This window comes from Strix uralensis, chromosome 4 (genome assembly GCF_047716275.1).
Source record: "Strix uralensis isolate ZFMK-TIS-50842 chromosome 4, bStrUra1, whole genome shotgun sequence".
Classification (NCBI taxonomy): domain Eukaryota; kingdom Metazoa; phylum Chordata; class Aves; order Strigiformes; family Strigidae; genus Strix; species Strix uralensis.
Window position 1 is genome coordinate 51,370,466 of NC_133975.1, and position 22,254 is coordinate 51,392,719.

At 42.6% G+C, this 22,254-nt stretch overlaps 1 protein-coding gene across 8 annotated transcripts in view; it reads right to left on the minus strand.

Annotated features, from left to right (window-relative positions):
• The window catches only part of FAM13A (family with sequence similarity 13 member A), a 142,243-nt gene extending 123,517 nt beyond the window's left edge, over positions 1 to 18,726 (minus strand). For 6 of the 8 annotated variants that reach the window (XM_074866737.1, XM_074866736.1, XM_074866735.1 and 3 more), the window contains exons 1-4: positions 18,592 to 18,726; positions 15,777 to 15,966; positions 13,237 to 13,446; positions 2,581 to 2,761 (exon numbers count right to left, since the gene is read on the minus strand). In XM_074866737.1, coding sequence (XP_074722838.1) covers positions 2,581 to 2,761; positions 13,237 to 13,446; positions 15,777 to 15,966; positions 18,592 to 18,618 — 608 coding nt within the window. In that variant the 5' untranslated portion in view covers positions 18,619 to 18,726. Of the gene's footprint in view, positions 1 to 2,580; positions 2,762 to 13,236; positions 13,447 to 15,776; positions 15,967 to 16,610; positions 16,780 to 17,846; positions 17,943 to 18,591 lie in introns of those variants that run through there. The other 2 variants (XM_074866733.1, XM_074866731.1) reach the window with 2 other exon arrangements.
• Between the last annotated feature and the right edge of the window lie 3,528 nt (positions 18,727 to 22,254).

Consider the following 22,254-nt stretch of genomic DNA (forward strand, 5'->3'; position numbering starts at 1 on the left):
ATTTTAGACATGAGTGTGAATTTCTGACAGAAAAATCTCAGATCTTCCTGCTTCAGCAGTGTACTTGCTGACAAGGTGGATGCTAAAGCCTTCTTTCCTTGTCCCAGAGCAACACTCCACACGCTGCTCTGAACAAACAACTCAAAGCAAGAGGAGTGTTTGCTTCAACCACCTGCTGATATTTAATTTGTGAAGCTAGTCTCTCTAAGGGCTGCCTGTAGCCACTAGTAAGACAGCCCCTGCCAAGTAGGCTTCAGGCAACCTTACTCTGAAGCTCTCAATTACATCCTGAAGTTCTCTCTCTGGCTGCTTGGCCAACAAGCTGGCTAAGCCCAATGTCTGAAGTTCAGTGCTGCAGGTTCTTTCCTCCTCCTATCAAATGTTTGTCAATACAGATGGTCACAGTTCCAGCAATTTAACACGGGAAAAAAGGGTGTTTGAACTGTTGCTCACAACCTTTGTGTCTGGACCATAATCTGAAACTACCTTGAAAAGATCAAGATCTGATGAAACACATATCTGAATTACCAGATGGTGAAACTTACGTTTAAATAAAAATCTACATCCATAATTCTGACATATTTGGATCTTCTAAACTCACATTATCTATTTGTTAAGTGTCAAGCCTCGCTTTCACTGCCTCTTTTGCTACAAGAGCATTTATTTCAATGCATGTCACAACTGCAGGGCTGGCTGCACTCATATACTGTCACAAGAGCCCTTGTGTTTTCACCTGAGTGAACTCTGCCTTTCTCAGTCTTCTGCAATGGAATGATGTGATTCCGCCCCTCTTGCACACAGTCCCTGTACCTTACAAAAATTGTTACATCTTTTATATGCCATCTTCAGAGTAGAGATCAGTTGAGGCAACAACTATTCAGCTTTTAAGAAGTAGGCTTTGGTTTAATCTTAGGAATGGCAATTGCAATTCCAAACTGCAACTCTGCATTCTACATCAAAAAGTATGCAGACATAATTTTTAAACTTCCCTGAACGAAGTAGTGAGTAAACTAAAAATTATTCTAATAGCCACTTGGGAGTTTGAGTCATGGAGATTTAGCCATTGGATTCAGATTCTTCTAATTGATTTTGTTTGTTCTTAACTGTGTTAATACACTTAGACAGAAATTCCCAAACTGCCCATACAAATATAAATTTTAAAAATTGTTTTGCTTTTCCTTGTCAGAAATTTGTAGTATTGTGCTTCCACTAACTCTGATATTCATGCGTTCTTGCACATACTACTGTCTTTTGGAGAGGAAGACAATTCTTTTCAAAATATGATTTATCTTTTTGTACTAACACAGCAAATGCTTTAATCCTGACATATTCACCTTCATCATCCATAAGCAACATCTTAAGATGAGGCAGCAGTGTAGTCACAAGGACAAGCCTTGTTTTAAATGTCTCATCTCTGTGTGTTCTCTTCCTAGTCAATGGAAAAAGATATGATCCTTTAAAAAGACAGCAGTCAGCATCTAGTCTAGGTATGTGAAACTGGCTCAATACATTACAAGGAACCTAATTTCTGCTTTCTCTCTTTAAAGTCTACTTCCTTCCACTGGTTACAGAGGAAGCCTAGGGAGATAGTCTCATTAGGTGATTATGTAATCTAAGTCTCATTAGGCAACTCAGTATTATTCCAGAGCAACATTTTACAAAGATCAATACAAATCCAACATTTGCTACAAGGAACTTGCTTGTCTCTGTTTGCTGATATCGCACCTTTTGAGACTTGATGACTGAACTAAACTCCCTACATGTCTCTCTTGTCTTAGATCCCAGATGCCAGCCAGTGGGTGTATTGCAGACAAGCCCGGGGCAAAGACACTAATGGCGCACTGCATTACAGCAGTGACTCAATAGAAGCATTCTCACTCAAGTGTGTTCTTGCACCTGGAAATAACTGTTCTCACTGCTGCTGCAAGCTCCAGTAGCATGTACAACAAACATGTCTTCACCACAAACACTAAGGAACTGAGCCCAGTGAAAGAAATTAGTGAGTTCAGTAAGAAGTCTCAAGAGACCGGTGGAACCCCATAACCTCCAGAGCAGGTTCTGAATGTAGTAGAAGGATAAAGATCCCAGAATCATCAGCATCTTGAGGACAAACACCAGATCACAAGGCCAAATCTGCAGAGAGTATGCAGCATCCATCTGTAGAAATTATACAGCATCTGGGTGCTGCACAGGAGTCCTTTTCCCTCAGGTATCCCTTCTCAAAGCCTTCTGCAAAGAAGCATCCATATTATCTGATGGCAAAGGAAGAAAGTTGTATGAACACAAGTCTCCTTCACTTACACACTCTGAAGGTCTTTCATTGTTATACTCCTGCTCTGCTGTTGATGCAGCAATTGAAAACTGACCAACTGTTTAGCAAAATAGCAAGAGGAGATGGGAGAGCAACTCAGCTCCCATTCGGCTCAAACGATAGCTTAGGCACTAAAATTTATCATAAAGCCCCAGTCATTGTCTCCGTTTGATCATCCTGACAAATTAGGGTTCTGAGATACATTTCTGGCCATCTGCTCCATTACGCTCTCCGTCAACATATGGGGAAAAGTGAAAACCCCAACTTACTGAAAGCAGTTTGGTCCAAATACAGTGGCAAGATTGCAAAGGTTCATCCTGTTCTCTACATGATGTTCAGCAACCTTTATCAGGAACTGGCACAGATACTTCAGCAGGCAGTAATGAGCATCAGGCAGTTCTTTAAGGAGTTCTTTCAAGTTACTTTCCTTCTGCATGTCGTTTCTGGTGTCTAGGAAAGAGAAGAAAAAAACATATGTATATGGTTTTCTACATTGCTCTCAATTTACTTACATGGCTGAGTAAGCAGTGGGATCTAAAATTTAGTCTTATTTGTGTTCAGAGACAATTTTCCCATTTTCCTCAGGGAACCTGCACCTTTCTCCTGAGGCTCACCTTGGCCACCACTGGCACTGCTTCATGCTCACTTTTATGTTGTAACTGCTTTCTTAAGCAACACTGGTCATAGCTAACTGCATTGGAGCATGTTTATTCCTGCTTGGTACATAGCTATATCAGCTTTAACTCCAGCTCTACCAGATCTCCTGCTTCCATGCTGCTTCTGAATGTTATCTCTGCTTCCCAAACCCCATTCCACACTCTGTTTTAGTTTCCCCTCCCATGAAAACCTTCAAAAAGAAGGCAGCAAGAACAGTAAAACAAGGAGTCTTCTGAAATGCAAGTGTTGTTAGAATAACAGTACTACAGTATTTTCTGTGGGTACATTTTATGAACAGCTCAATTTTGTGTCTTTTGTTAGAGTGACAACTCTGTACTAAGTCTTAGGTGAGAAGTCCTGCTTACAGAAAAAAGGCTGTTCAGGGCAGAGCTACACTCCATAACGAGCCAAAACTTGGCCTAATGTTAGAGAATAGCCTTGTTATACAACCTTCTAGAATTTAAGTATGGATAAAAGTTTCCCATACTGAACTGACTAGTATCAAAGTATGACTAAGGTCAGTTTTCTTTCATGCAGGTTTTTGTTGTTTTGTTGTTGGGTATTTTTAAAGCAAAAATTACATGAACTTCACAAATGCTGTGTTTATACAGACCCAGGCAGTGAACACAAGCTTGGCCTAACACACAGCTTCTACTTAATTGTGATCTGCTTCTGGAATTGAACTCAAAAACTGCAAAATTCTTTGTTCCGCTCCTCCACCCCTCCACCTCAAAAAGACTTTATGCCAAAACAGGATGCCTTAATGCTTGGAAATATTCATTTCTACTCTCCATTGAAATGAAATTTCACTGAAACTCACATATGCAGAGTTCTTGGGTTTTTGTGCAACAGCATTTTCAGACAGAAGACCTCAGGCCCTAAAGGTTTTCCTCACTGATCTAATTATAAGCAGCATCCATTAACATGAGGGCAGCTGTGCATTTCTAGTATTTTTTTTTTCTTTATTTACCAGCCTTATAGGTTGATGGTGCTAATGCTGTAAGACTGTTGTTGGGTAACTGATTTCTCCTTAGAGATGTACTTTAAGGTTTAAAAATAGTTCCAGTGGTTGGACGGATGTCTTTATTCCACAAACCCAAAGTGAGCTCACAGTAAACGCCAACCCTTTGTGCTATCTGTAACAGACTGCCTTGTCCTAAAGTAGCTGCTGGCTTACCATGGGAATACAGCCAGCCTCCCCATGCTAAGGGTAACAAAGTATTTTTTCATTCAGAGGATGTTATGATCCTTAGCAAGGAGATTCATCAAGCATTCAATCAAACCCAAACCTTGCTCAGTTTTCAAAACTCGTTTTTAGTCGAGAAGATATAATAAAACAGGCTGCACGTGAAACACTTCAGCAACTAGTTGCTGCCTCTGTTGTACACCCTGCTACCAGCACGCAGAGAAGACTGCCAGAAAACATCCCATGCCTTGTGTTGCAGGAACAAAGAACATTTTACATTTGCCCAATACTTTTGTGAGGAAACAAGGAGGAAACAAGGAGGAAACAAGGAGGAAACAAGGAGGAAACAAGGAGGAAACAAGGAGGAAACAAGGAGGAACACAGCATAAGGTATGTACAAATGCTTCAGAAGTTTCATCTTTGTTTTTACTTTTCATTTCCCAGAAATATTCCAGGGCTGGATTTCACAGTATTGCAGGGGTAGAGTGCTTTGAAAAGTGATTAGCTATGTAAATTAGCAGTCTGTATAAAAATACCTGAAAGTGACTCCTGAGAACTCAACCATTAAGTCGCAGTCTGATTTCTGTTTTACAACCAGACATTTTTGTGGCTAATAAACAGTATTTATCCCATATATAGTTTGGGAAGCAAATGAGTTTTGTATGTACATACTTGCCACTTCATACAGCTGAACTGGAGGGATTTCATCTGCTTCCAAGCTTAGGTTTCCTGCCTTACATGACATGCATAATAGAGTACAAGGCAAGAGAAGCCTTTTTAAGTTTTATATGCGTGGAGAATTCATTTTTATGTATCTGTTTTGGTACCACAGACTTAATATGAATTCTTTCATGACAGCAGGCCAAAGTTTAAAATGCCAGTCAAATTACATGACCAAACATTTCAGCCAATTAATTATATTTATTTCTACAGCTAAGAAATTAGCTCCTTCAGAAAAGTCAAATGTCAAATATGCATGAAGCAGATGAGCAAAAATCTTGTTTGCTTATTTGTCACAAGCATTTATTTCAAATTTTTTTTAGAGCTATACAGAATAAAACCAATCATGACTTCACTACTGTGAAACAGCTTGGTAACAGTATGAAATCTGATTTATTGTTTTTATTTCTGCAGCAAAATTTCAGGATGCTTCTGAAGGCTGTATTAAATGGAATAACAATAAGGAATTTAATTGGATTTGTATTTGCACTGATCAAAGTGGACTGGACAGTCTCTCACTTGATTACTAATTATCTTGCCATGAAGCTTAAAGAAAAACAAAACACAACTAATTTCCACATAGCCAGAACATTAAAATTCAGCTCCTAACATGCTTCTCTTTAGATAAAGAAAAACAACTAGCACATAGTGTTTTCTACTATAAATTGCTTGCATTTATGATAAGGAAAGGCAAAGCCATCTCTCAGGAATAATGCACCTCTTCCACCACCATCACCCTACCACCTAATTAGGGAATGCCCTTGAGAACTAATTGCCTCTCTGAGCCTCCCACTGGGGCTTTACATTGACAGGTACTTTTCCAGTCACTGAAGGATCTTCCATCCCTTCCATACTAGAAAGATGCTAATAACTGCCACGAAACTTTCTGAACATCGGTTTGCACTCTGACAACAAAGCAAGCTCATGGCATCAGTTGTATTTGGTGGGTAGGATGTCCCTGTTCATTAACTGCGATATATATATATTATGTGCTGCGGATCAACATCAGAGATGCTTATCGCTGGGCACAGCCAAACCTTTGTTCATTTCTGACTTTCAAGAAGAGAGACAGATATCAGATCATAAGATCTTGAGAAATTACCCTAATTAAAGGACACAGAGACACTGAACAACATGAGGCCGCAAACCCCGTTTACTGAGCTGATGTCCTGGTTTTGGCTGGAATAAAGTTAAATTTTCTTCCTGGTAGCTGGTATAGTGCTGTGTTTTGGATTTAGGATAAGAATAATGTTGATAACACACTGATGTTTTAGTTGTTGCTAAGCAGTGTTTATACTAAGTCAAGGACTTTTCAGCTTCTCATACTGCCCCGCCAGCGGAGGCTGGGAGTGCACAAGAAGCTGGGAGGGGACACAGCAACGATAGCTGAACCAAACAAGCCAAAGGGGTATTCCATACCGTATGATGTCATGCCCAGTATCTAAACTGGGGGAGTTAGCGGGGGGGCACCATGGCTTGGGGCTTGGGCTGGGCATTGGTCAGCGGGTGGTGAGCAATTGTATTGTGCATCACTTGTTTTGTATATTCTGTTATTATTTTCCCTTCCACTTCTGTCCTATTAAACTGTCTTTATCTCAACCCACAAGTGAGTTTGTTTTTCTTCTCCCAATTCTCATCTCCATCCCATTGCAGGGGGGGAGTGAGAGAGAGACTGTGTGGTGCTTAACTGCCAGCTGGGGTTAAACCACAACAACCATGAAATTCCTTGTCCTTATGAAATGGGAGAAACAAAATATGGCTTTCCTCTTGCCTCCTTTTCCATTGTAAAACAAGGGAAGGAACTCAAGCTTTTCTGCCAATACAATCCAAAAATCAAAACTAATTTGTTAATTCTCCTGCTGCTGACAATTTTTTCATGGATTTCAGCTTTATTTTTAAAAGTGACTATTACAATTTGTGGTTAATTTAGGGAGTGACATGCATACACAGCACTTTGTACATCTTTCAGGACAAGTGTACCTCTGCTATCCATGACCATATTACCTCAAATAAAACAGCTTTTCAACTTATTAGAGAGCAAAAATAGTCTTGAGTCATAACAACCAATTGCTTGGAGCATTTCTCCTCCTTTTGTCCACCTGCTAGACTATTTTTCAATTTGCTTCAAAGTCAATCACTAAGGTTTACTCAGCTGGTACTGACCATCAGAGAAACATTAGAGCACCAGAGCTGTTTATGCTACCATGCAGACAAGCATCAAATGTACCAAAGCCCTAAGCTTATGTATATGCCTACTTTCATGAAGTACAAGCTGTCCTGTGGAAGTCAAGACTACCAAGCGCAGTCTTTCTTATTCACAGAATCACAGAATCATCTAGGTTGGAAAGGACCTTGAAGATCATCTAGTCCAACCATTAACCTAACACTGACAGTTCCCAACTACACCAGATCCCTCAGCGCTATGTTGACCCGACTCCTAAACACCTCCAGGGATGGGGACTCCACCACCTCCCTGGGCAGCCCATTCCAACGCCTAACAACCCGTTCTGTAAAGAAATGCTTCCTAATATCCAGTCTAAACCTTACCTGGTGCAACCTGAGGCCATTCCCTCTTGTCCTATCGCTTGTTACTTGGTTAAAGAGACTCATCCCCAGCTCTCTGCAACCTCCTTTCAGGTAGTTGTAGAGGGCAATGAGGTCTGCCCTCAGCCTCCTCTTCTCCAGACTAAACAACCCCAGTTCCCTCAGCCGCTCCTCGTACGACATGTGCTCCAGACCCTTCACCAGCTTTGTTGCCCTTCTCTGGACACGCTCGAGTAATTCGATGTCCTTTTTGTAGTGAGGGGCCCAAAACTCAACACAGTCATCGAGATGCGGCCTCACCAGTGCCGAGTACAGGGATATGATCACTTCCCTGTCCCTGCTGGCCACGCTATTTCTGATACAAGCCAGGGAGATTCAGTCAGATTAAAGAGGGTGGCATGAAGCTAAGCATATGCTTTAGTCTCTGCAGCATCCTGAGATGAGACAAATGAGCTTGTCAATAATGGAAACAGCAAAGTGCCAGAGTTTCAAAGGCAATTCAGGAACCTATATTCAAGCCATATTTTCACATATGCCCAGCTACCAACACATTAGTGATTTTCAAGCATAGTACATGAAGCTCTTTTGAAAATTTTGCCCAATACAGCAGAGAGAAGGAGAAAAGAGTAAAAGAAGAATGAAAGCTAAGAGGGAAGGTGCTCTCAAGGCAGAGTCAAAGGCATTTTTTATTTTGGGAGCCTGCCAGAAGCCATGTGAAGCATACGGCATGACAGCAGGGGTCTGCAAGAGAAGCCTAGCTAGATGAGCAGCCAGGAAGGGTTCAAAACCAGGGATAAGATGGTGGTTTCTAGGCTGAAGAAGGGAACAAAACGAGCAGCCTCAGGCCACATCTAGGCTCAGCAGCCAAAAGACACAGAACACAGCATGACACAGGCAGAGGACCAAGGAAGCCAGCAAGGGCAGTGCAGCACCTCAGAACTGAGCTAGGGACTCAGTAGTGAGGGACAAGTCAAGGAGACAGCTGAAAAGGACAGGCAGTCTCTCTAAAAATGTTAATTAACCAGAAACAGGAGCCTCAACAGTGTAGGAGGCATAGACACATTCGCAAGGGTGTTTTCAGTCTTATTTAATTTCAGTATACACCCACAGATCACAACAAGAGGGACATATTTTCCAATGGTTCATCCTATTTCTGTACATATTGAGTTTCTTTGACATGCTACAGACTTGATTTAATTCCCCAATCCATTCCTCTTCATGCGACTCCTTCCCCCTGCAGGGCACGCCACCTGAACATCACTAAAGGTACCAATGCCTGCAGACAGGTGTGTGTAATTGCTTTGCTCTTGTCTCAAATGGTCTGACCCCAAACAACTCCAGCCTGGAAGCACTGAAACCCTATCAGCACAGTGCCATGCCCTAGCTAATTATCTCTGCTGTGAGGCGAGGAAGAGAGTCTAAGGCTCAGTGTCATGCTACCATGTCTGCATAGCTTTCAGCTGCCTTGCATACTACCAGCCTGGAGAGCATACAGAAAAGCTTGCATCTGTCTGTAGCTATCAACGTGCCCTAGGAAGTTAATCTTTGGCACACAGGCAGCAGGTTGTATATTGCAGTACCACTGCGCTCACCCTGCTGTTGGAGGAATCAAAGCATTTCTTTCCACCTCCACAACCTACAGAAAGTGGGACTCCAGTCCCTCTGCCAAGAAGCAATCTGCTTCAGACACGATCCTGCCCCAGAGGGAAAAAAAAAAAAATTTAAAAAAAAAAAAAATCACACCTTGTTGCCATCAGTAGCAGAAATGCTGTAAGTCCTCATCATAAGAAGGTTGTGATCACAATCCAACGTGAGACCCCTTGCTCTGCATCATTATGGCACTTTGCAGAGCTGTATTTATGCTTCATTCCAACATACTGAGAGCAGAGCACTCTCACTTCTTTTGCGGCTCTGCTGAGTGTCATCATCTGCATAAGATACCCACCCAGTTCCAGGAGTTTTTACTGCATAACAAACACCTCCTTCTTGTGGAAAACAGAAGTTATTTTTCCAGTTTGGAACTGGTCCTGATCACACCAAAATGACAATAAAAGCCAAAGGAAAAGGTTAAAATGATGCCACAAGAGCCCAGAGAATCACAGACATCTAGTGAATCTGATTTGCTGTACTGCTGCAGTTACTGTGGTTAAAGGGTCAGCTCTCGCCTATTAATTTTCACACTCATTTTCACAGTCACTGTTCAGGTTGAAATTTGACCTCTAAAATCCCCCAACACAACCTTTATTTTTGGTTCTGCTTGTTCATGTAACTCGAACAGCTGCTGGCTACTAAGCATTCCCTAAACTGACCTGTTGATCCAGAAGGGAGTTGCTCCTTCCCTTCCACCACCTCCCATCACTCTCCCTGAAACTAGCAGGGCTGTTCATGGGCACCAGATAAAACCTTGCCAGCCGTGGCAGGTTGTGAGCGGGAGGTGGTATGTGAGATAGAACTCGCATCTAGCTGCTGCCCACTGAAAAATATAAATTCTCTAGGATGGAGCAATGTCAAGAAGTCAGAGTGATCAAATAGCACTCAACTTAATTAGACTGAGTACCAAAGGCAGACAGGAGCCCACATTTCATTGTACCCCAACTGGAGGAGGGAATGCAACAATGACAAAAAAAAAAGAAATTCACATAAGGGAAAAGATTTCTGTATGCTAAAAAGGAAAAGTACAATAGCAACCTGTCTTGCTGAAAGCAAGTGACCTGTGAAAGGGTGTAAGAGCCCTGCATAAAGTTCCTAGTATGTACATAAAAGCCACTGATCATGATATAAAAGATAAGGAATGAAAAGCCAGAAGGAATAAACAAGCTCAAGCAGGGATTGCTGTATGGGAGCTGCTGATTTCTTCCAGTCGAGATGTCTGAAAGAAACTTTCACCACTCTAAGCATGGCCCATTTTGCACAGGCAGGCACAGCTCTGCTCTCCAGTGAAGCCTCACAAAAGAGATTGTGATGGACATTTTTTACCCCAGGAGTCCCTGCAAGAAGCAGCCTTCATATTTGTCAGGCGCCCTGAGGAGACCGGCCAACGCAAAGATCACTATCAGCATGTCCCTGGCCTGCACTTGCTACACACATCTCCAATCAACATCATTTACAGAGGGAGGCCTTTCTCAGCTCCCACTGCCACTGCCCTTCTCCAAGGGCAGAGAGAGAACGTGAGGACACACCAAATGGCCTTTAGGATATACTACATGTTTTCTGGAACTGCATAGTCTTGGTGTTACGCTGAATATTTATATAAACAGCAATGCATCAGGATTTGGGGGCAGCATGCAGAGCTCCATTTCACATGACATTGCACAGGCTGCAGACAGCATGCCAAACCAGCTGGGCGGACTTCCTGAACTATCAAGAGGTCAGGTTCTCTCTTTTTCATAAAAGGGCAGATTATTTACTCTTTGGTTTGGTAACAAAGACTATACCCAGAATTAAATAGGGTTTCAGCTACAGGTAAAATTCGTAATTTTCAGTCCTACTATTTTTAACTAGAGGAATCACTCCCTAACAATTTTTATAGGAAGTAAAGTAGTTGTGTGTTATTCTCAGGCCAAGATCTCAGCTGGCTTAAAAAAATGCTGATACCAATCCTTGAAAATATTCCAGAGGATCTCTAACATAATCCTAAAAACCCGTTTCCCATGCAAAGCTTCAACAGGAGGGAATAGAGGTTGTAACACAGCTTGTAATTGCCTTTACCGTAGACATGCAGCGAAGTGGCTCCAGATTCAAAGTTATTTTTTAATAACCTGTTGGCTCAGAAACAGCTTGACCTACTTTCTTCATAGTTTACAAAAAGAACACCCAGGCACGCGCTCTCTTGGTACTATTTTGCAACGAATATCCTTGTACATACTTTGATAAGTGAACAGATAACTCCAATCCTGCACAGCTGGTTGATCATTTAACTGTAAACAAAGGCCCATCTACCACTTCAGCTAATCTGAACCTGATGAAAGTCATCAGTGCCTTTCCCAGCAACTCATTTATGCTGTATTTTCTAGGGCATGAAAAACCCCTCAGTTTTCTTCAAATTTGACAGAAGTCTTCTCCTTGCCATAATGGCCAATCTGGCATTTTTCAAATAAGTTTTTTTTTCCTAATCAAAATTATAGTGGGACTATAACTGGAGCTTATTGTGAAACACAGGCAAACTTAGCTATGAAGACACGTCACAGTTGGGCTGACTTTTGCAGAACTGGGTTCATAAGTTATACCAGTAACTTTTTTTTAGAAACAAAAAAGCTTGGTGGGTAAATCTGCTAAGTAAGGATATCTATCTCATTTCCACAGAAAGTACTGGGTGGGATTTTGCATTTCCTGTGGGAAGAAGGAGCTTTCTGCAAACAGCGCTGTTCACAAAGTACATCTGCAGCTCCTGGTGCAATACACCAATATGACCTTTGTGGGGACAGGGGTGTAGAACAGCAAAGGTGCGACTTAAACAAAACTGCCACTCAAACCATAATTTATAAGAAAGAACATGAGTCAGATCCGGTGAAATCTAAAACACACGAAAGAAAGCACAGTGATGACCAGAAAAAAAAGGGACTTTTTAAAACAACGGCACCTTCCTACACAACACTTCCTGAACCCTATCCTTGGGCCCCAGTCAACTTTACTAAATGAGGAAGGTGTTTTACACAGCCCACAGACAACCTGATTACAGCTGAAATGCCTGCACTCAAGAGAAGGCACAGAGCTCTTCTTCAGTGCACCCTCAACAGTTTGTACAGCCCCCAAAAGGAAATAAAGAAAAGACACAATCGTGTTCTCCCTCCTCCAGGCAATGGCTAAACTTCATCTCCACTGCAGGCAAGAAAAGTGGAAGAGAGACCTCAGGACAAGAGTGTGAGAGCTTTGCACCATGTTCCACTGGGGATGAATGTCAGAGCGCATATTCCTCCTCTGCATCATGCATCACATTTGCCTGCTTTACTGTAAAAAGCACATCTCTAGTAACATCTACTCACTCACTTTGCAGCTTCTTAGGAAGACAGCGAGAAGATGTATTGACTGCCTGCAGCAAGAGAAAAGAACTGCCCCCGACCCACATGGTCAAGGACCATGGCCAACCACTACTTATTCCATATAACAAGAACACGGACTGTGTGATACAAATGAATTAGATTGAGAAATCATTTGACAAATGTTGTGAAAATTTCAACTTCCCAAAGCAGAAGTGATGTTCTTTCTTATGGTTGATCCACCACTTGAAGAGAAAAAAAAAAAGGAAAAAAGAAGTCTTTCATGTTCTGTGCTATGACAGGGAATAAAAGGTAAAGTCTGCTGTTACTTGCAAATTGGCTCATTTTTTGATGGGCAGTCACATTATTAGTGACAAGTAGAAATTTAGACAACATATGCTTCGTGCCCAATGGATTAGCAGATGAATTTGTTAGAACTTTTCCGAGTTCATTAGAATGAAATTGCCAGAAATCACCCTAGCAAAACAGAAGCAAATCTGTGTCCTAAAGAGACTGGAGCTATTGTCTACAAGCTTGCTCAAAGAAACCAGCTGATCATTTCAGTTTATATTCAGCAGTTATAACTGGATTAGAGAATTATGAATAGTCCAGACTTTACCAAACACCTAAGAAACAACTTTCTGTCTCTTTTAACAGAATTTCACATCTGTTAGCACTCTGAAAGCAGCCGAGAGCTAAAGTCAAAGGAAACGCAGAACAAAGTAGGTAAACAAAGAAACAGACAGTATTGGTTATGCTCACTGAATAACCAGTTATAACCAGATAACCAATTATCCACAAAGCAAGCGCATTGAAGGATGGAGATTTTACCTCTCACTTACCCTGGTAAAGCTGAATGAACCTGGGATGCAAGGCAGAGGTGATAATCCCATCTGGCAACTCTCTCAAAAATAACTTCAACAGACTGGCTGCTGAGTACACATCACCATCTTTAACAAGTTCCACCTCTTCTCCACGCTCGTATTGCAGACGCAACTGTTCTACCATTTTCATGCTGCCGTTTACCCTGAAGAGGCCTTCCTGCGTCATACCTGTAATTATATATTGCATATGAGATTGATCTGAACTAAGGCATCCCAGTGATATGATGAAACAGATATTCTAGTGTGTATAATACACTCGCATATCACTTCAGGCCAGACACCGCACACCCAATGAAGGGGATGCAGAAAGAGGAAGATTTCTGTGGAGGAAGCCAGATGGATCATACTCTATCAAACATCACTTTCTAGGCAGGTGCTTCAGTAAAGTGCCTAAAACTGAACTCAGTAAATTAATTTTTCACGACACTTTCACCACAAAAATTCTGCCTTTTCTAATACTGTGCCTATAGACCTGCTTATTCTTCTTCAGAAACATAACACTGAAAGGATCAAAATATATATGGTTTTCATCAGTTCAGAGTAGACACCACAAAACAGCAGTCTGACAGAATGCTTCCAGTCCAAGAAATCAATACTGATGCAGCAGAGTTTGTGGAGAGAAATAACCTCTTTTACTGGACCAGAAGACAAACTAGTCTAGTAAGTGAAAAAAAAATGGACAAGCATTCAAGCATTTTACTTGACTAATATAAGATACTGCTTACAGAGCTTGTATTCCTGTATTCACAACAAAATGCATTCTTACATGGTATTGCTGTACTGCCATCTTGGGGGCAGCAGAAAACACCACATCTCAATAATGATTTTCATTTCTGCAGCACTACGTGAACAAAGGACACAGTCCCCACGCAAATAAAACTTTCCTCTTCCTCAGTCATTTATGGAAATAAAGAGAGGGTAGGCATACTGGTAGCAGTAATCAGATACTACTAAATTCAGCACAGGAAAACTTGGCTTCACCTATAAATTTAAAAATAGCCAGCTTAACGCAAACTTAGTTCAAGGATGTAGCTGCCCAACAGTCAGCTCAGCTTTTTCAGATGGGTAGTCAGTTCCTCATGAGCTAGAGAGACACTCTGAAATGGTCTGGCTTTAAAAAGCCCTACAATGTCTATTACAACACCTTTGCAGAACAGGAGACGTATGACAATACTGAACAAACAGCAACCACGATTCACAGAACGCTCTGCCTCCAACTAGTTTGAATTCATACCTGGGCTTTTTAAAAATGTCTTCACAGTTAACTTCACCATTAATTCACAAAACAAACCTTAGGCAAGTACAGCACATCCATTTCAAGAACTTCCCATGTAAGAGGGCATCTTTGAGATCTTGCTTGCACTTTTGAGAAAAAATTGGATTGTATCTTTATTGGGCTGGATAATCACCTTGGCACTCGGAAGCCTAGCTAATCCTGCTGCAGAGTAGAGGACTTGGCTTGTTTAGTTCATATTTGGGACACGGTTGTGTGGGATTCAGATCTTTTTATGGAACACAGAGCACAGCCCACAGTTTGCAGTCAAGAGTGTTTGTTAGCTTCTGGTTTTGATTAAAACCTAAATGATGCAAAAACTTTTTCCATCCTTGCTCTTTCAGTGTTCTAGCAGACCACTTCAAGGCAAGTTGAAGTAGATCAAGCTAGATGGTGCTGTATAAAGGTAGGATAATGTTTTAAATTTGCACTGTACCTTAATCCAAGCTAACTTTCAAGCCACACTTGCATCGATCAGCTTCTGAGGGTCTATCAAGATACAGACATGGAATCTAAGGCTCTGCAATTGGATTATCATTACTGAGCAGCTAAAAGAAAAACCTTAGGGTAAAACCAGATGCAGCTTCTTACAAAATGAAATTACCTCCACAAAATCTTTTCCATTGCTGAACAACTGCCACAGATTACATCTGCGCACCAGTGGTGCTCTAGATTTCTGCAAAGAACAGAACAACAGGAACTAAAGTCCCATTAAATGAATGCAAAAAGAAGCTAAGAACTGGACACCTACTTCCTCGAGAGGATTAATAATAACTGGAATCTATCTGAAAACCTGTAAGAACACGTATTCCTAGTCAGTAATGTTCTCTGATGTGGTGGGGGGGGTGTGTGTGTGCACGTGAATACCTCTGTATGGATACTTATGTCTTCTCACCATCAGAAAGTGTTAGACAAATGTTTTGTGACTAGAAAATGACACAAACCTTCACAAATGAAATACATTCCATTTATAAACTGAACAGCTTGTTTATGAGAGTGTGCTGCTTCATAACACCATAGTTTACCTTCATAAACATCCTATTAAAAAGTAAGTTCAGCATCAAGGCAGAAAAAAAAAGAAGCAAACCACACACAGTAATAGTCTTTGCCTGTGGTTAGTGCCACAACCTTATTTAGCCCCTGTACCACAAAAAAAGACAGATCCCTCCCTTTGAAGAGTCTTACAGAGAATGTTACTAAGCAAAAGTGACTCCATTAAGCTTACCATGCTGGGTGAGGTACTCGACTATATTCCACACAACTATTGGGATGCCGTTCTTGCTTAGTCCCTGCTGCTGGAGCTCCAGAAGACTCACACCAAACACCTTTGGACAGGTCTTGTCCCTCTGCTTGTTCAGTGGAAGTGCGGCTATCTTTTTCATGTCCTCCTTCAATCTCACAGCCGATTTGCTTTGCTTAAAGGAGCAGAGGAAAAAAAGTATGTTAGTCACACTTGCTGTAGAAGGTTGCATAGTCAAAACATAAGCACATCCATCAGAACTGGCTTCTATGCTCCAGAATAAGGTTTTGACCTTACTTCCTTTTAATCCACAGGAAAATCTCTGTAAAGTAGGAAAATAAAAATGAACAGAGGAAAAACTAGAAGAGTAACTAACAGGAAAAGGGTGTAGTTAAGATAAGGGAGAAAGATACACCTTTGTATGCAAGCTTGTTACTAGAGTAACAAGTAACTGGGAATCCCAGGAGACTGCAGTTGTAACTCATGCAGTTCACATGGGTTACAAAAGCAACTGGACAAACACCAACCAAAAAATCCCAATACACCACCATTAGTTCAGGTTGTCTCCAGGATGCCTGTCAGAGTCTGAGAGGCTACTCTGGGGGAGGTTCAATGCACTGTTCTTCCAGATGCTGTTCCCTAGGGATTCATTTTGGCCATTGTCAGGTGAAGTGGATCCCTATGAAAGACTTTACGTTATGTTTAGTACCTGCTAAGTCTGAAATTTAATTACCGAGGTTTTAAGGTTAGAAAGGGACTATGTAATCTAACCACACATAGTAAGGATGGTGGAAAACCCACTCCACAATAAACCCTTACTTGCATGCATCCCACAGGTTCTTCTGGAGGCACAACATTCTCACAAGTTTTCAACTGGCAGTGACAGAGAAAACATGAGACAACAGCCAATAAAACCCAAGGGAATAATATATAATAGAATTCATTTATAAGATCAATAATAAGCAGAAATCTAAATCAGCATACCACAGTTGTGATTTCCATACACACCTAAGCATTATTTCACTAATACAGACAACCACAGTACAACTCATCAAACCTCACAAAAAAAACCCTCAACAAAAAACTAGTAAGTTTTTCTGCTGATGAATTTCCTTGCGTTTCTGACATCACACTGCAGGAACCAGAGGCCACTGCTACCATGGCATTCAATCTATTTGTTTAAGAAGTCCACTGCTAGAGTGATGGTTAAAAATGAACTTATTCCTACTGTGTTTTATTAACAAACAGGTAGTAGAAACCTTACAGATAGAGAATATTGTACAGTAACACAAAGAAGTGCTCAGACTCTTACCTAGATCTTGGCGCTTGACTGTGTTAAGACAGATTTTAGCAAGGCATACACTTTTTATTTTAAACAAACCCTTGAAGTCTCCCCGTTTGTGAGACAATATTTTTACTGCAGTCTGTAGCAGCATAAACATCTGCATTGGTGCTGCTATTAAGCATGACTGTCCTTCTTTCAGATATAAAATGATCTGGCAGTTCACTCACTTTGCTGTGTTTTTCCCATTAAACACAGCTATTTGGAGTACATGTGTGTTCTGCAGTCCCAGGTCCTATGCAACACTTATCTGATCTTTACAAAAGATGTTGCTTGCATAAAGATCACAAATATGTTTTATTATTTGTGAAGCAGAACTGCAATATATAAATAAAAACACCATTATGTGACCACCTTATAAATATTTATGATAAACAGTACATCCATCAGAGTTTGAACTAAAATTTGACTGACTTATTAAAATATCACATCTCTTTTTAAAAGCAATGTTCCCATTCAGGATTAAATGAATAATACATGATTTTCACTCCAGGCAGACACATGCCAAGGCAAAAATCACATAGTCTGGGTTAAATTCAGAAGACAGCAAAAATCCTCTGAGCAGTTTCTGAGCAGCTGTGATGCTCAAAGCTTTTCCAATTAAGGCCTCAAATTAGCCTCACGATCTTGCTCAGTTACAGGTTTCCAGCCTGTTTCCTTTTCAGCATTTGAAAACCTGAGTCACAGAGCTGGATTTACTTGGGGAAACTCACGATTTAAATTTGCAAGAGAATCAAGAGACATTTCCAATGTCCACAGGAGCAGCAGAGGAAATTTTTGAGCTTGTTTCAGGATCTGGAGAGGACATGCTAAGTAGGAACAAAAAATTACGCAGTTATCCAAAATATACATCTAACACAAATCAAAATGGAATCACCCCCTCAAAACAGCTCCGAAACAAAGAGTTCAATGTTATATGACCTTACAGATGGAAGATCTGATTTTACACACGGAAAATTTGTCCAAATATTAATGCAACTGTTACTGATCACCAAGACTGGAAAAAGCAACTTAATCATCTCTGCACGATACCGCCGCGAAGTGCCGCCCAGACAACATGACTGGAGTTGAGAAAAACTGTTTATATGCCGCAGGGACGCACTTTTTCAGCTCATCCAACAACCTTAACACAGGGAACGATGCAGCGCAGCTGCTCGCTGGCTTAAAAAGCGGGAAAAAGAGAAGCCTGGAGTCGCCTTTATTAATCTTCACCTTTCCCAAAGGAGCGGCAGCTGCCGAGAGGGGGATGGAGCGCGCTCGGGACGAGGAGAAGGCAGCGGGCCCGGGCCGGCCTCTCCTCCCCCCGCGCCCCGCCAGGGACCGCGGCGGAGGGTGGGCGGGAGGCGGCAGCCGGCAGCCAGCCGCCCCCCGCTCCCCACGGCCCGGCCGCGCTCCGCAGCCGCTCCCCCGGCCGCGCCTCCCCCGGCCTCCCGGCCCGGCCGCCCAGCCCCTACTCACGCGTATGGCCAGCGCCCCGGCCCCCATGCCGGCCGGCGGCGGGGCCGGCTCCCGCAGCCCGCCCTGGACGCCCGCCTTCGCTGGGCCCGGCGGCCCCCTCAAGGCGGGAGGCCCGGCCTTAGGATGCCGCCCGGCCTCAGGATGCCGCCCGCCCTGCCGGCCCGCCCCCGCGGCCTGCGAGGGGAGCAGGGCCTGCCCCCTGCCCCTCCCGCGGGAGCCGCCGGGAGGGCCCGGCGAAGAGGGCTCTCCCTTACGGAGGCTCCCCGGGCCATGGCGGACGAGGGGCAGGCCCCGCGGCTGCCCCGGGCAACCCCCCCCCGGCATCACCCCGACCCCAGGCCAGGCAGCCGGCGGCTGCCGCTTGGTGCCGAGCGGGATGAGGGGACGCTCCGCCCGTGTGAGAGTCTGGGCTCGATCAGAACCGGGCTGCTGCTGGAAATGTCACCACAAAACCCCCTTTCAGCCAAGTGACATTAGCGGGGCCATGGTGAAAATAGCGAGCGTCTCCTGCCCTCGCACACTTAAAGGTTAACAGAGCCGGCCAGCATGGCCTGGAGTCAAGTCGGCGAGGCAAAACAAACCCCAGTGCCAAGGAAGCCTCTGATGGCACGGCCTGACTTGTGCCAGGGCCCATCAGAGCACCACGCGGTGCAATATTTGGCCTGAATTTAGAAAGTGTGAAGCGGTGTAAACATAACGCCCCTGTGATTTTTCCATCTAGGGATATGTTGGTGAAATAAGAGAAAGGTTAAAGCGAAAAGGGGAGGGGGAGGACACCCCACACAGCTAGCGACTGCCAGCAGTCACGTCATGGCAGCGGCGGGAGGAGGAATTCATTCCCTCGGTGCCCTGCTCTGGTCACTGCAGGCTGGAAGCAGTGTTTGTCCCAGAAGTTTAAAGCACGTTTCAAAACAGAACTGTGGAGTTGTGCTGTTTCAAATGTTTGACCCTTTTTTTGTGGAAGAAAAGCACATACACGTTAAGAAATGCTTATTTCTGTATCCACTCAGATACAAACATTGCTCAGCAGGGCCTGAGCATCCGGGTAGCAGCAAAGGTCTTTTTTGGAAAGTGCCTATAAGAAATACTTCCCTCTGGTGCAGGGACAAGAGAAAGTCTGTCCAAGTAGAGAAAGAGGGAGGAAGAGAACATTTTATTGAGCTCTCCATCAGAAGGAAAATGCTAACTTGCAGATTTGAGTTTTCATTCACAATTTATTTTTTATTAAGTACTGCGATCAGAATCTCCTTCATACTTAGTCTTTGTTTTCCTCTCTAAGCCAGTCTAAGCCAAAATGACTGCTTTCCCAGTTTGCGAGTTTACAACAGAAAGTTAGGTTATGGCATTAGTGTTTCCTTTTAAGTCCACTATAGGACTCTCAAAGTGAGCTGATGTAACATCTCCTCCTCTATCCCCTGCTTTACTGTAAACCTCTAATGAGCTTTTCACATAAATCACCCACAGCTCTCTCCTTAGTCCTAATTGCAGTTTCACAGCAAAAACCCAATGGCGTGCTTCAAACTGTAATCTGGAGAGTGAATGATAAGAAACTGCAACTCCCTGGAGACTTTGAGGGTGAAGAGTTCAGGCATGAAGCCACAGTGAACAGCAGCTACGACATTAAGACTTTTATAAACGTATGTTGAGAAGCAGCAGGTATATTCTTATTCTATAAAAAGCAAGACCAGAACACAAGCACTACTGGCAGCAGCCCCAGAGCCAATACTCTGGCTGGAGTACAGTATTTTTCCACCACAGCTGTTTTTCAGAGCTGGGACAGTCACACTTCTGTTAAGTCACTGGAGCACTCGGGGCTGTGACATGCTGGTAACTTTTCTCTGGGTTAATAAAGACACTTCTGTACTTGCATAAAGTCTTGAGAGAGCTGAAGGCCAGCATACTCGTCTCCTGTGCGGCAGAAGAATGGAAACCAGACTGAAACTTCCTCAATGCCTTTGTCCCCTCCTAACTTTTCCTCATCAGCACTCCACAGGGCCAGCTTCCCCTGCTCAGGGCAGAGTAAGATTTATCTGAACTTTTCCTTAACCCCAGCCTAGAAATAAGTGGATCCCTTCCTGCACCTTCCACCCTTCCCACAGACACATGTTTCTATATCCTGATCTTCCTCCTCTGCCTTTGCTGAACCACTGCCCTTCAGGATGACTGTTCAGAAGAAAGGTGTGATGAATGGGGAACACCAGTATGTATTTCTGGCACCACAGAAATCAGCCAAGACATGCTGTGGTATTTGACTGTAGGTTGCACCCTACTCAGGAAACCATCACTGTTTTCTTGTAAGCAATTCAGAAAAACCCTTAGAAAACAAAATATCAGAAGCAGTCATGCCTATCACAGAGAAACAAAAAAAATCCCAACACCCAACAACAAAAAAAGCACACCTCTGTATAAGGTCTCCGTTATGCTATTTCATGTTCTCTGGCTAAGATGCTGCATCAACCCATCGCCTCTTCCCTTTTTTACTCCTGAGGTATTTTATACTGCATGAGCAGTACAACCTCAGGATGAATATTTATGCAACTTGTCATAAATATGTCTAGAGCCATGAGAGCTCAAATCAGAGCAAATGCATTGTGAAAGACTGATGAAAAGTCTTATGAGACCCACTAGTTGAGTATCACTAGCTTTTATGACACACCATGCCTACCTACCTTTGATCACACAGTTGTTTCCTATAGTTCTCAGCTACACAGTTATCATCTGTGTGCAAGAAATGCTTCTTGGCTTTTTAACATGCCAATCTTTTCAGGGGAGCCAACAGAATATATTCTCTGGCTGATACACATGTCCGTCATCTACTCTCTAATTCCACATATCATCTAAAAGCTAGTGTAAAAACACTGCAAAGGACAGTCTAATAAAATCGTGCAATGAATCAAGAAAGGAAAAAAATATTTATTTTTTTTCCCTTCCACTTGTTTACAAATAAGGCATTTTACCTCAGATGTTGATTTCCAGAGGGGAAGAACAGCTGGGCTAGCATTAGAAGTTCAAAGGAACTTCCTCACACCGCTTCTGTGAATAATCCCATTATCTCTGCTATGCAATATGTTGCTTTAACCTGACTATTATTCATGATTTCCACTGTGACATCAGAATTCAGCACTCATTATACAACAGCCCACATAAAAGCGGGCTGCTGTGAAATAAATGTCTACTGCCAGCTCTGGCATCCTTGAACACCGTTCTTTCCTGGCTAGCCTAAGTAGCCAGCCGCAGGACACTTGCTGTGACCTTGCAGGGCACCCATGAGAAGGCCAGTCCAACTAAATGTGGGGCATACTTCAGTGACCAGCATGGTGTAACACCTGGCAGTTCAGGTGAGAGAAGGAGACAAATCAAGAAATCAAGAAGCATGCAAGAGCAGTTGGAAACTGCCAGACCAACGCATCTGACTGACAGTTTCTCTACCATTGTGTAACTAACTGGAACTTCTAATCCCAAAAACCATAACAAGAGACCTTTTTTTTCTTTTTCTAAAAAAAGCGTGCGATAAAAAGCATCAAAATCAAGACATCTGTGTGAAGTATTGAAGCATTACTGAACTGGTTTGGCTCAGTAAAATACAACTGTAAGGATAAGGAATGAAGGAAAACCAAATAGCTATCAAATAGCTGAGTACAAAATTAATGTGTACTTAAGCAG